Raw genomic sequence first — 14,268 nt, forward strand, 5'->3', positions numbered from 1 at the left:
TAATTATTATTCTTAACACAGATTTCACTTTAAAGGGAAAACAGCAAGGGAATTTGTTAGATGCAGTTTTCAACCATGCCATCACAAATCTCTTCGTTTTAAAAATTATACTACTTGTGTCTTTTGTTTTTTTGCTTTAAAAGGATAACCAACTTTTGTTGCCTTGTGGGCCATTCTAGGATTTACATAGCATGCCATGAACACCTCTCAGATTATATTTTTGCAGTTTAAGGCATTCATTTTCCATAATTCTCACCAAGATCCCAAAATGTTGAAAAAAGGGGGAGGGGCTGGAATTTTCAGGCAGCAGGGAAAGCATCAAAAAGCAAATTGGTAGGCTACAACTTTTCAAACCTCTATAACCAAAGCCCATAAATTTATTTCCCTAAAATTGTGCTAAAGGACTACGACCCAGTGTTGAGTATACATTATACGGAAAGAATGAATAATTACTTGGTCAAAATTCCTTAACAGCTATTGTAATTTACAGGGAGAAATATAAACTACAGAATCACTAAAACAATATTTTTTTTTTTACTGACAGTCCACACTGTAAAGGCAAAAGCAAATTAGTATCGGCTTGCCATATTCCTTCAATTAGCTAAATCAATTAGCCTTATGACATTTTGTAAGAAAAGAATCCAGACACCAATGAGAAACACAAATACTTTTTATGTTTGAGATTAGACATTGAAACAGAAGACATTTCTCCCCAGAAATCTTTTGCAACTACATAAAGAGTGAAGTTACAAAAACTGCTGACAGAGGCAACAGTGAAAAGCACCAAGAATCACTGGAAAAGCATGCACTGGTACAGCTGAACAGCCCTCACCTTGGACACTTGCCTATGGACTAACCCTACTGAAATCTCTTAAGCTTCGTCTTCCTCTCCTTCCTCCTCAAACTCCCCTTGCTCATCTGCAGTAGCATCTTGATATTGCTGGTACTCAGAGACCAGGTCGTTCATGTTGCTCTCGGCTTCCGTGAACTCCATCTCATCCATGCCTTCGCCGGTGTACCAGTGCAAGAAAGCCTTCCGTCGGAACATGGCTGTGAACTGCTCAGAGATCCTCTTGAAGAGCTCCTGGATTGCAGTGCTGTTGCCGATGAAGGTGGCAGACATCTTCAGGCCTCGGGGAGGAATGTCACACACGGCCGTCTTCACGTTATTGGGGATCCATTCTACAAAGTAGCTGCTGTTCTTGTTCTGGACATTCAGCATCTGCTCGTCCACCTCCTTCATGGACATTCTGCCCCGGAAGATGGCTGCCACCGTCAGGTATCGGCCATGGCGGGGGTCGCAGGCCGCCATCATGTTTTTGGAATCAAACATCTGCTGAGTCAGCTCCGGGACTGTCAGGGCACGATATTGTTGGCTGCCACGACTCGTCAAGGGAGCAAAGCCCGGCATGAAGAAGTGCAGACGAGGGAAAGGCACCATGTTGACCGCCAGCTTGCGTAGATCTGCGTTCAGTTGGCCAGGGAACCGGAGGCAGGTGGTCACTCCGCTCATGGTGGCAGATACCAAGTGGTTGAGATCGCCGTAGGTTGGAGTTGTGAGTTTCAATGTGCGGAAGCAGATGTCATACAGAGCTTCATTGTCAATGCAGTAGGTTTCATCTGTGTTCTCTACCAGCTGGTGAACAGAGAGTGTGGCATTGTATGGCTCAACCACCGTGTCTGACACTTTTGGAGATGGCATTACACTGAAGGTGTTCATGATCCTATCAGGGTACTCCTCCCTAATCTTGCTGATGAGAAGCGTTCCCATGCCAGATCCAGTGCCCCCACCCAACGAGTGGGTGAGTTGGAAGCCCTGTAAGCAATCGCAGCTTTCAGACTCCTTCCTTACTACATCCAGCACCGAATCCACTAGCTCAGCTCCCTCTGTGTAGTGGCCCTTGGCCCAGTTGTTCCCAGCACCACTCTGGCCTAAAAGAAAAAAAATACCCAGAAGAAAATAGATTAATAATTATTTCATCAATATCACCTTGCACCATGCATAGGTAGAAACTATTTATATGCTTCAGTTGTATTTTGGTCAAATTCTAAAAATGGCTCTTTAAATGACTGCCACCTATTACACACACAGGAGACACATTAAATACTAATATTTTACAGGTTGTCCTAGTGACTGGCTCAGACAGTGACTGTTCAGTTATGATAATGATGAAAAAGTTTGTGACCAATCCTCGCATATATAACCTTTGCAGCTTAAGTTCAATCACTAAATCCTGATTTTTCACTCAGCAACCACTTTGCTTATTTACCAACCTGCTGGTCTCAATTGTTGCTAAATGAGGACTGCTTGTATAGCCTTATGATCAGACAAGATGCAGCTGTTTTAAGGACCTACCCCAGATATGATGGGAGTGTCCTTGCACATACCAAATCATTTTCTTTTTTTATATCTGAGCACTCCAAGGCTGCATTTTAAATATAGCCACAGTTTCACACATAATACTAAAGTCAAAATGAAGCTTATCACATATATCCCGCCCCTGTAATTTATTCAATAGACTGTATCTGAACCCAGGCACCATTTATTATAAATAGGGTACATAATGCTACTGATTTCTGAGCGCTAACCTATTCTAGGGAACTAATTTATCCAAGGCTACAAGACTTACTTAGCCTTTTTAAGCCACAAATTTCCCTTGCCTAGAAATGCTTGACTCTTTTTTTGGTCTACTTTCAATAAAGAATGAAAATGTTTTTGTCCCATGCAGGTGAAGTAGATTTGAAAGAATCAGTAGTCTCTCCTTCACATAGACTCTTTATATATGTTGAATTCAAAACACTTAAAAAACAGGGGTGTCCAAACTTGGGAACTTTAAGACTTGTGGACTTCAACTCCCAGAATTCCCCAGCCAGCATGGCTAGCTGGGGAATTCTGGGAGTTGAAGTCCACAAGTCTTAAAGTTCCCAAGTTTGGACACCCCTGACTTAAAACAAGTCTAGGTTTTTGCAATGTATGAAACCACAGCAACTGGCTTCCCTCAGCACTGCCCATATTGCTGAGGAGTGTTGGGAGTCATTATTTAAAAATTTATGGAAGGCCGCTTAGCACCCACCCCTGCTCTTGTGCCAAAAAAACCCAACACTATCCCATTATTTTCCATTGAGGTTTTCCTCTGAGAATGGCCAATTTGCTTTTCAAACACAATTGAGTATATTTAAAGAGAAGCCATGTAGATCAGCTACACACCAAAGACAAAATTATCAGGCCTAAAGATCTGGCCAAAAGGTCCAGATCTGACCGAGTCCATTGTACCAGGCTCCAAGTCAACAAGGATTGCACGGGGGACATATTTGTTACCTGTGGAAAAGACAAAATACCCAGTATTACTGATCCAACCAACTTTTTTAAAAAAAGAAACACAAAGCTGCTTCCATGCTTTTTGTCAACTCTTCAGTGAAGAAAGACAGGTACGGTACAGACAGATAGAAGGGCAGGTTGACATTTAAAGGGGGCAGTCTGAGGCATGGATGGCCAATCTTTTGGCTTGCCTGGATCACTTTCAGGAATTGTCTTGGACCACATATAAAATACATAATGTAGTAATGTATATAAATCACATACAGGTAGTCCTTAACTTACAACAGTTCATTTAATGACTGTTCAAAATTACAACAGTACTTAAAATGTCTTATGACCATTTTTCACACTTATGACCATTGCCCCATCCCTATGTCATGTGATCCAAATCCAGATGCCTGGCAACTGGTTTACATTTATGGCAGTTGTAGTGTCCCAGGGTCATGCGATCCGCTGATAAGCAAAGTCAATGGAGAATCTCGATTTGCTTCACCACCACGTTATTAACTTAACAACTGCAATGATTTGCTTGTGAAAAGTCATAAAATGGGGCAAACTCACCTAACAAATGTTTCACATAGCAACATAAATTTTGGGCTCTATTGTGGTCCTTAACTTGAGGACTACCTGTAATAGGGTTTACTATCTTGTGGGCCACATTATTAGCTGTCCAGGGCTGCATGCAGTCTACAGTCAGACACGCCTCATCTAACGAAACCAGGATGGAATTTCAAGTAGGCATTCATGCTTTGCTAGGGATTTAACCAGACTGTTTTATCAATGATTTGTCACACTTTGCTCCCGGTGGCTGCCTTCTTTCTTCTAATGAAAAATAATTCAGGCACAACATATCACCGATTTTCTCTCTCTCTCTCCCTCCCCCCCCCAGTTACCAGTTGCTTCATTGTAGTAGACATTGATCCTCTCCAGCTGCAGGTCGCTGTCTCCATGGTAGCTGCCGGTGGGGTCAATGCCATGTTCATCGCTGATGACCTCCCAGAACTGGAATGAGATTTTTGAGAGCTGTTAGCAACTGTGTTCAAAATGCCAGGAGGCTGCAGGAGCATGTGCTTCTTGCAGGCACACCCTGTCTAATTCTGCTGTCAGAGCTGCTGTTGCTACCCCAGCAGAAATCAAGGCAGCTGTGTCAACGGGAAGGGGATTTTAAAGCACAAAGAAATGACACAGTTACAGCTGAAGGCAGAAAGAGGTTCTATCCGTCACTGACTTGCCATTATTTCTAAAAATACACACACACATTTTTCTATATTTTTGCCAAGGAGGAGAGTTGGGCACCATAAATGAAAGATTTCCTGCTCTTTAGTATTTTCAGATATGTTCTAATTAAAACTAGTCTCAATGTTTCCCCCCCCCTTTTATGTTCAATGTTCTTTACGAAAGAATATTGAACATATCTGAAAATACTAAAGAGCAGGACATTTTACATCGAAGAGGCTTTATTAACAGCTGTATCTCGAAAGAAAATGAAGAATATATTTTGCCCATACTGCAGACTCTGTGTTTTACATTAGAATAAAGTGAAGATATAGGATCGTTCGGTTCACACACCTGCCTACAACCCCAACCCAAAAAAACCAGTTTCCTTCCCCAGATATAAAATAAATGCACACATTTCACTTCATCTGATTGAGGTCTCCTAAAAAAAAGAACCCGTGGTCCTTAGTATTTTTAAGATCTACGGAATGCATGCTGAGCATTTTTTGTCTGTCTTAGAGGGGTGGGGTTGCAGAAGGCTTAAAACAGCACAGCACTGGATCAATCCTATTTCCAACCTCCTGCGCAGCTAACATTTGGGTCCCAATTTCCCCAGGAGGCTACCAAGTCTGCTTCTGTGGTGGTGTCAAAAGCACCAACAATGGGTACCACCAACCAGAACTGCCTAGATGGCAGCGAAGAGTTAAGCTCTTTTTCTTACCCGCCTCCTCCAATTGTTAGCTGGATTTCACATTCAATAGTCTCACCAGCCTTGTGAAAAATTAACCTATTAGAATTGCAGGGGACTGTAATTCTATATCTTGCCCCTTTTGCTGGAACTGAAATTCCAGAATTCTATTCCAATTAAATTGTATGCAGTTTGTCCTCTAGTTTAGTCTCTCTCCCCACTAATATATAATAGAAGGTACGTCTGAATGGAAGGGGAGTAAGGGTGTGGCCAAGGTCTCTAGATGGCTCAAAAAAGAATCCCTGCTTTCTCACCGAGTCGCCCGAATCTTTTATCCTCCCACCGCGTATTAAAAAGCAACGGGGGGACGGGACATGCCTTTTCCCCCTCCAAGCGCCCCGGGTAAAGCTCGCCCGCCCGCTACCTTTCTTTGTGCCACAGCAATGAACCTGATTATGAACGCCGACAAGCGCTCTCCCCTCCCTTCCACTGAAGCAGAACAAAGAAAAAAAAGTGCAACCGAGATCATACATACACACACACAAGCACACACATATGTAATCTTTTTATAATTATATATAATTGTAACTATTCAGAAAGAAATTAGATTTGGAGAGCACAGTATTGGACTTCCGAGTGCCCCCTTCTGCTGCAGGTGGAAGGAAACGACTGCCCTGCCACAGATGATGCAGTGACACCCGTGGACACTTTCGACTCCCACCCCGCCGCGAAGCCTTCGACAGCAGAAGAACCCCTTCCGCTCTCCACGCCCAGGGTACCTTGGCTCCAATTTGGTTCCCGCACTGGCCGGCCTGGATGTGCACAATTTCACGCATGGCGACAGCTTTCTTCTGGGCTCACACACCCCCTCAGTGGCCGCTGCTTCAGCCTCCTGCCTTACCCCACCTCTTCTCGCGCCGGCAACCTGCGACAGGGAAAGGGCTGGTTCCGCGAGCTTCCTTTTATACCGGGAGCGCGGATCGCCGCCCTTCCGCAGCCCCAAGCCCCGCCCGTTTCCACCCAAGCCCCGCCTTTTCCTCGGGTGAGGTAATGCGGCTCTGGACAAGCGCGCGGGGAGGGGAAGGGGGGCGACCGCGGCAAAAGGCCGGGGGTGTCGTTTGCTCCTCTCCTTTCTACGCCGCCACCGCGGCGAGAGGCAGGTCGCTTGCTGTCTTTTTAGAAGGAAGTCAATTTGACGGAAGAAGGGATCGCGGAGGGGGGCTCCCTCCCGGTCTGTCCAATTGACTCCCTTCTTCTATTCCACAAACCAAGAGATCGACAGCAAAAAAAAACAAACACCCCCCAATATTCTACTAATCGTAGTAATACAGTAGTGGTAGAGCGTAGTACAGAAATAAGGGAACGGCGGTATCAAAACGCTCAGGGCTTTTCTCGAAAGCAAAGAGTCGGAAATGATGTTCGAGTCCTCTCAAGGCAACCAGACCCATTTCAAGCTGGTGGGTGGGGCGATCATCACAGCCCCCCCCCCCGGCATAATTCCTCAAGGCATTTTGCCCTCCTCTGCTGATTTGAAACCCCCCCTCATCCCACCCACCCCCGCTCCCCCAGGCAGAGAAAATGCGGCTCGGATCAGAGAAGGGACCGAAAGGAAGGTCTGCTTTGGTTCTCTCTCTCTCTCTCTCTCTCTCTCTCACACACACACACACCACACCCAAGCGATCTCTTTCAGGGTTTAACCGACATGCGGAGCCCGGGTGGGTGGGGAGGCTCCAACTTTTTTTTTAAGTCTGAAGCAGCGCTTTGTTCTTGGTTTCTGTTAAGTAATGAAGCTCCCCGTTAGAAGAGCGAGTATGCAGAGAAGCGTAATGAGAGTGATATGGAATAACGCGCACAAACCAGCATACAGAGACACTGAATAGCCTAGGGTTACATCCCTAACAGTTTCTTCTGGGGGGGGAGAGAGAGTGCTAAGTAAGGCACTAGGGAGGAGGAGGCGACGAAAAAACTGCAACGTCTGGGCTTTCAGGCTCCGAGCATCCGTCGGAGAGCGCTTTGCACCGCGCCCTCCGACTCCCAAGTCCCCCCAACTCTTTTGTTCCTTCGGAGGCTCGCCCGCCCCCTTTGCAGCAGCAACAGCAACGCTGAGAAAGGTGGTGGAGGGCAGGGGCGTGTCCCGCGCTGCAGCTTCTCCTGCAGCTTTCCCACGTGCTTTCTTCACACACACATACACATACACACACACACGGGGACCCTTTCGAGAAACCACACCAGCTGTTTGCGGATCGAGCCCTTCCGTTTCTTCGCTTGCTCCAGGAGCCGAGCTTGTGGGAGAGAAAAGAAACCCAACTCTGGTTTCAGCGTTGTAGACAACGGGTAGCTTTCATTAACGTCCCCCCCCCCAATCGTCTCTCACGACCTTCCCCCTCCCCCCGTTTCGGGCCCCAATTGAGAGCACTGCGTCTCTCGGTATGAAAAGCCAGCCGGGCAGCATTTTCGAGTTTTCAAGCTGGATCGATTTGTATTTTTTGCACGGCGGGGTCTCGTCAAGGTCGCAATATTGTACTGGTCAGAGCAGTCGGGCAACGGCGTTTCTCGCGAAGCTGTCAATGGGGGGGAGAGGAAGAGTTGACGGTGATGCGATCCGAAGTGGGGGAGCGGTTGGGAGATAATAGCTGTGAGAGATAGGGGGGAGGGAGAGAGAGAAAGAGGGGGAGAGGCAGACGGGTGGAAAAGGAGGAGAGAAAAGGCTACGGGAGGCTTTTCTCACGCGGACTGGGATTTTGTAAAGAACGGAAACCGTGTCAAAGCAGTTAAGCCCCCCCCTGCCCCCCCCCAGTCGGCGCTAAGCGAAGTATTAACTCTCCGGTTTCCAGAATGTTTCAGACTGAAGAGTATTATCCTTCCTATTTGTTTTTAAATGCAGTTGGTTTAATTAGGCGACTCCTTTGTCAAATTTGCACAAAAGCAGCGTGCCAACTCCATCGCTTTTCCTAGATCCGCTTCTTTGTAGAGGAGGGATCGGTGCTGAATATCTCCGTTAGCTTCCCACGTTTTAGGGCTGGGGCTGGGGAACAGTCGGCCGTCCTTCAGCAGATCCAGCAGCTGTGATGAGAAACGGAATAGCGCTGGGGGTGGGATGGGGTTTTCTATGCTGCGGGCTGTTTCTGCCAATTCCTATTGTTAGTAGATGTAACTTGGAAGAAAACACGCCTCACACACAGCCTGTCAACCGAGTGATCGTAGGCCACGGAGTAGCCTTTTTGTATTATTACTGGAATGCTGCTGAGGGAGTGAGTCAAGAGGATCTCATAGCTGGGGCTTTCACATTTGCATTGGTGCAAGCCTTAATGCAGAATCCATATCTCCATTATATATATGCATTATACAGTTTCATTTTGAGAACCAAAAAATGATGTATTGTTCATCTATTAAGCAAAGAAATAAATCCACCGATTCCTGCCCAAGAGAACTCTGGATGGCAAACAGAAATAATAATAATAATAATAATAATAATAATAATAATAATAATAATAATAATAATAATAATAATAACAATAATAATAATAACAACAATAATAACAATAACAACAACAATAATAACAATAAGCGGGGTCGAGGAGAAGGAACATGAAAAAGCCACGAAATACCAGGACTTAAAAATTGAAATCCAACGATTATGGCACAAACCAGCAGTGGTAATTCCAGTGGTAATCGGCACACTGGGTGCTATTCCAAAAGCACTGGAATTACATTTAAAACAGTTAAAACTTGACAAAATCACCATCAGTCAAATGCAAAAAGCTGCACTGCTTGGATCTGCACGTATATTACGAAAATACGTTACGACGTCCTAGGCCCCTGGGTGGGGCCCGTCTAGTAATCAATGCCAAATCCGGCGAATCAACTGGCCGCTGTGATACAATCGTATAATAATAATAATAATGGCACAAACCAGCAGTGGTAATTCCAGTGGTAATCGGCACACTGGGAGCTATTCCAAAAGCACTGGAATTACATTTAAAACAGTTAAAACTTGACAAAATCACCATCAGTCAAATGCAAAAAGCTGCACTGCTTGGATCCGCACGTATATTACGAAAATATGTTATGACGTCCTAGGCCCCTGGGTGGGGCCCGACTAGTAATCAATGCCAAATCCGGCGAATCAACTGGCCGCTGTGATACAATCGTATAATAATAATAATAATAATGGCACAAACCAGCAGTGGTAATTCCAGTGGTAATCGGCACACTGGGTGCTATTCCAAAAGCACTGGAATTACATTTAAAACAGTTAAAACTTGACAAAATCACCATCAGTCAAATGCAAAAAGCTGCACTGCTTGGATCTGCACGTATATTACGAAAATACGTTACGACGTCCTAGGCCCCTGGGTGGGGCCCGACTAGTAATCAATGCCAAATCCGGCGAAACAACTGGCCACTGTGATACAATCGTATAATAATAATAATAATAATAATAATAATAATAATAATAATAATAATAATAATAATAATAATAATACGTTATGACGTCCTAGGCCCCTGGATAGGGCCCGACTAGTAATCAATGCCAAATCCGGCGAATCAACTGGCCGCTGTGATACAATCGTATAGTAATAGTAATAATAATAATAATAATAATAATAATAATAATAATAATAATAATAATAATAATAATAATAATAATAATAATAATAATAATAATAATAATAATAATAATAATAATAATAATAATAATAATAATAATAATAATAATAATAATAATAATAATAATAATAATAATAATAATAATAATAATAATAATAATAATAATAATAATAATAATAATAATAATAATAACAACAACAACAACAACAACAACAATAACAATAACAATAACAATAATACAATTGTCAATATTTATTACAATAGGAAAAGAAGTTAGTCCTGTAGAGCAAACACAACCATGCCAGCTCCATCAGCATCCTGGCTCCAGGTTTTCACTGCCTTCCTCTAGGGAAGCAGTCGGGCCCAGCCATATCTTGGAGGAAAGCTGTTTCACAAAGCACCATGATAAAAAAAACCGGGGGCTTCTTTTGAGACCCCCATAAAGAGACACGACTTCACCAAAGTGACCTGGGACATTGTCCACCCTCTTTTAGATCTGGTAAGATGGTCACAAACCTCTGGGGATGAGCAATCCTGCAAGGAATATAACCCCTATCTACGCCTTTAAAATAATAGTATTAACAGGTGGAGATTATTATTTTACCTTGTGAATCACAGGATCTGTAGATTCATAATCACATGACATGGGATGTTATTTTGGGTGAGGGAATTTAGAAACTGAATATTCTTATTTTTTCATTTAAGCACTGTGGGGAAAATGTGTGATAAGATAGTATGTTGGTCTTCTTTTGAAGAAACATTCCCCCAAAGAACAAGCAGGCACATCTCTGTGTGTGTGTGTGTGTGAATATAAATATAGATGCCATGTATATTATTATTCACTTTCAATGTATTTCCTACTTGTTTTGAAACCTGCTAAGTTCACACAATATTAATCCACATTTTAACTGTAGCCTGTTCACACATAACACTAATTTCATGCATAACAACAAGTTGTATTGTGAAGAAATCACAATGCTGAGTTCACACTTTTTTCAAAAAATGGTCTTTCAGTCAGTCTTGATTCCTGGCAACTGCTTGCAGTATTCCTGGCAACAAATTCCTGCAGTTTTCTTGGCAAGATTCCAGAAGTGGTTTGCTATTGCCTCCTTCCTTGGACTGAGAGATGACTGGCCCAAGGTCACACAGCTGGCTTCATGTGCAAGTCATACCTAGAATTCACGGTCTCGTGGTTTTCTGATGCCTTAATCCCTAGATCAAACTGGCTTGCTCTCACTTACCATAATTTAGCTAAAAGGAAACAAATTACATTATGGTCTGGTACAATGTGTGAAACTCAGGAAAGTGTGCTGCAAAAAAGCACGTTAATTGGAATGTGTTGTTTAATCACATATATTGCTATGTATATTCTATACCTATGTGGAAAACATACTTAGTAAATTAAAGTATTTATGAATATAACTCTCTGGAGAAGAGCCTAATGCTGGGGAAGATTGAGGGCAAAAGAAGAAAGGGACGACAGAGAATGAGGTGGCTGGATGGAGTCACTGAAGCAGTAGGCATGAGCTTAAATGGATTCCAGAGGATGGTAGAGGACAGGAAGGCCTGGAGTAACGTTGTCCATAAGGTTGGGTTGGACACAACTTCACACTAACAACATGAATATAACAAGAGAGCCAGTTTGTTCTAGTAGTTAAACATCAGGCTAGAATCAGAAAATCTTGTGTTCTAGTCCTGATTTAGGCATGAAAACCAACTGGGTGACTTTGGGCCAGGCACTTCCTCTCAGCTTAAAGAAGGAGTGGGTTGTTTCAGGATACAAGCCAGTTGGTCATTTCCTCTTGAAACCAATGGATCAACATTTGATTGATCTGAAAAAGCAAACCCTGCACTTGGAGGAAAAATGCTAGGAAGGAGAATGAGATATATGAGTGTTGCAGGTAAATCAAGATTATCTGTGAATAAATATCCCGGGGCATCTAAAAATATTTTGGAGAATTATGTGCATTTATAACAGGGGTGTCAAACTTGCATCGTCACTTGATGTATTGCAACTTTTTTCCCCTTTGCTAAAACGGCGGTGGCATAGCCAGCATGTGATGCCTGTGGCTCACGGGCTGTGAGTTTGACACCCCTGATCTATAACTTGACTGGTCTGTTATCTGGTAACTGATTGGGCCCTTACAGCTGAAAATGTGTCCATTCAGGCAATACTAAATCTTAACATTGGCCTAAAAATGGGTATATAAACCTGTAGTCCTGTGCTCATCTTCTTAGATGTTAGTCCCAGGGAAGACAGCAGAACTAATGTTGCAAATGAAATTGAGTTTTATCATTTTAGTTCAGTTTCCAGATCTTATTTAACAGTTCAGTCATCAATCCTTACATCTTTAATTAAAAATTTTGAATTCTCAATTCTTCAGGCTGCTAGCTACAGGTTTCCTTGATTTACGACTGGTTGCTTGGTGACCATTGGAACTTATGACAACCCACATTGGAGCTACTTACAACTCATTTCCAAAGTTACAACAGCTGGGCCCCTTCCATAGTCATGTGACCAAAGTTTGGAGACTTGGCAACACAACTGCATTGATGCTCATTTGCAGTGTACTGCAGTCATGTTATCAAATTTATGAGGGTTTTGCACAAAACTGGAACTTCAGATTTTCAGCTAAACAGTTGCAATACCAAACCTTGGCTTTGCTTTACCCTTTGTATTAGTTTAGAATATGAAATACAAAAATACAAAAGCAAATAATAGGAAAAATAGAGGAGGTAAAAGGGAAGAGAAAAGTGCAGAAAAGAAGGAAATAAGAAAGAAAATGCACTGACTCCCTTTGGTGCAGTAGAATAAGATAGTAACATCAAACCTCAACTTTTTACTTTTACACAACAGTATGAACTAGTCATTTCTATAACGAGATCTATCTAAATCAGTAAAACCCAAAATCAAAGTTTCATTTTGATTTCCACCTCAAGCACAAAGTACAGAAGTGGTTTCCAAGTGATTTCCATAGGTTGGCTTTACAACAACTGCATTTATTTTGTAAAGCTGCAAAAAAAAATGTCATAAAATCATTTTGGTCATGTGATTGACCTATTTTATAACTGATGGCTTAAATGGGTAGACTCCATTACGGCCATAGGTTGAGAGCTACTTGTACGTGGTTATGTTTCAAATTCATTTTTATTAGGCAAATTCATTATTACTAGGCAACAAATATCTAGATCTCACAATAGCATTTTCCTCGAATCCTCTATTCTCCTTCCAACATTGAGTAATCCTCTTTAAACACCGTGGGTTTTGGTTTTGTTTTTTTAGCCAGCTGAGTTTGCCAAAAATTGATTACTGTATTCAGGTTTGAGGGGAAACTGCTTTGCTTGAGGCGATTTTGCTACTTGGTTGTGATCCTCATGCCTTTTTCCTGGCATCCTTACTCTAACTATAATATATGAAGGAGTTACAGCATATTGAGAATCAAGTCAGATATTAGCTACAATCCAGTATAACATTACTGGAATGAAAGCTGACCAGAAAAAAATCTTTCCTACCCTGGTCCTGGAAAAAAGTGCCATAAGTTCTTAGGGACGAATATCCTCCATTTAAGTAAACTGGGAAGTCTGACTGACTGATTTCCAACACACCTCCATCATGGTACAGAGTGCAAGTCAGATGAACAGGTAGTCCTCGACTTACAACAGTTCATTTAGCGACTGTTCAAAGTTACAACATCACTGGAAAAAGGTGACTTATGACCATTTTTCACACGACTGTTGCAGCGTCCCCATAGTCATGTGATCAAAATTCAAGACAGTTGGCAACTGACTCACATTTATGACGATTGCAGTGTCCCGGGATCATAGTGTCCACTTTTGCAACTTTTTGGCAAGCAAAAGTCAACGGGGAAGCCAGATTGACTTAAAAACTGTGTGCGAATGACTTAGGTGATTCACTTAACAACTGTGGCAAGAAAAATTGTAAAATGGGGCAAAGCTCACTTCACAAATGTCTCACTTAGCACCATAAATTTTGGGCTCAATTGTGGTTGTAAGTTGTAGTTGGTCTTCTCCAATAAATCTGCAATTGTAGAGAGAGACTACTGCAGGGGTGTCAAACTGGATTTCTTTAAGGACCAGATCAACATTTTAGTTCTCCTCCGCTGGCCGGCCGGGAGGGGGGTGGGTGGGAGATAGGATGGATGCCTCCTGCAGCACCTGCCAACTAAAACATTTTGGCTTCCAGAGGCACAAGGGGCCGGTCCTTTGCTATTTCCTGGCTGGTCCTGTGGGCAGATTTAAGCACCCTGCAGGCCATATCCGGCCCCTAGACCTTGGGTTTGACACCTCTGGACTACTGCATTCAAGCAGATTTCTCCTCACTCCACCTGTCAAGGCCACTATTTCACGAATAAAAATTTGGATCCAAAAAGTGCTGCTTTGTGGGTTGGATCAGTCCGCTTCAAGGCTGGCATTA

At 42.9% G+C, this 14,268-nt stretch overlaps 1 protein-coding gene across 1 annotated transcript; it reads right to left on the reverse strand.

The window, feature by feature from the left end:
• Positions 1–652: 652 nt before the first annotated feature.
• On the reverse strand, positions 653–6,182 carry LOC309390966 (tubulin beta-2 chain). The gene is made up of 4 exons (XM_081950919.1): positions 6,002–6,182; positions 4,213–4,321; positions 3,209–3,319; positions 653–1,932 (listed from the first exon to the last, which is right to left on the reverse strand). Exons 1-4 carry the CDS (start codon positions 6,056–6,058, stop codon positions 872–874), a joined length of 1,338 nt encoding a protein of 445 aa, XP_081807045.1. The 5' UTR covers positions 6,059–6,182; the 3' UTR covers positions 653–871.
• Positions 6,183–14,268: the final 8,086 nt, after the last annotated feature.

This window comes from Natrix helvetica, assembly GCF_964273705.1.
Source record: "Natrix helvetica genome assembly, chromosome: 4".
Taxonomy (NCBI): Eukaryota; Metazoa; Chordata; class Lepidosauria; order Squamata; family Natricidae; genus Natrix; species Natrix helvetica.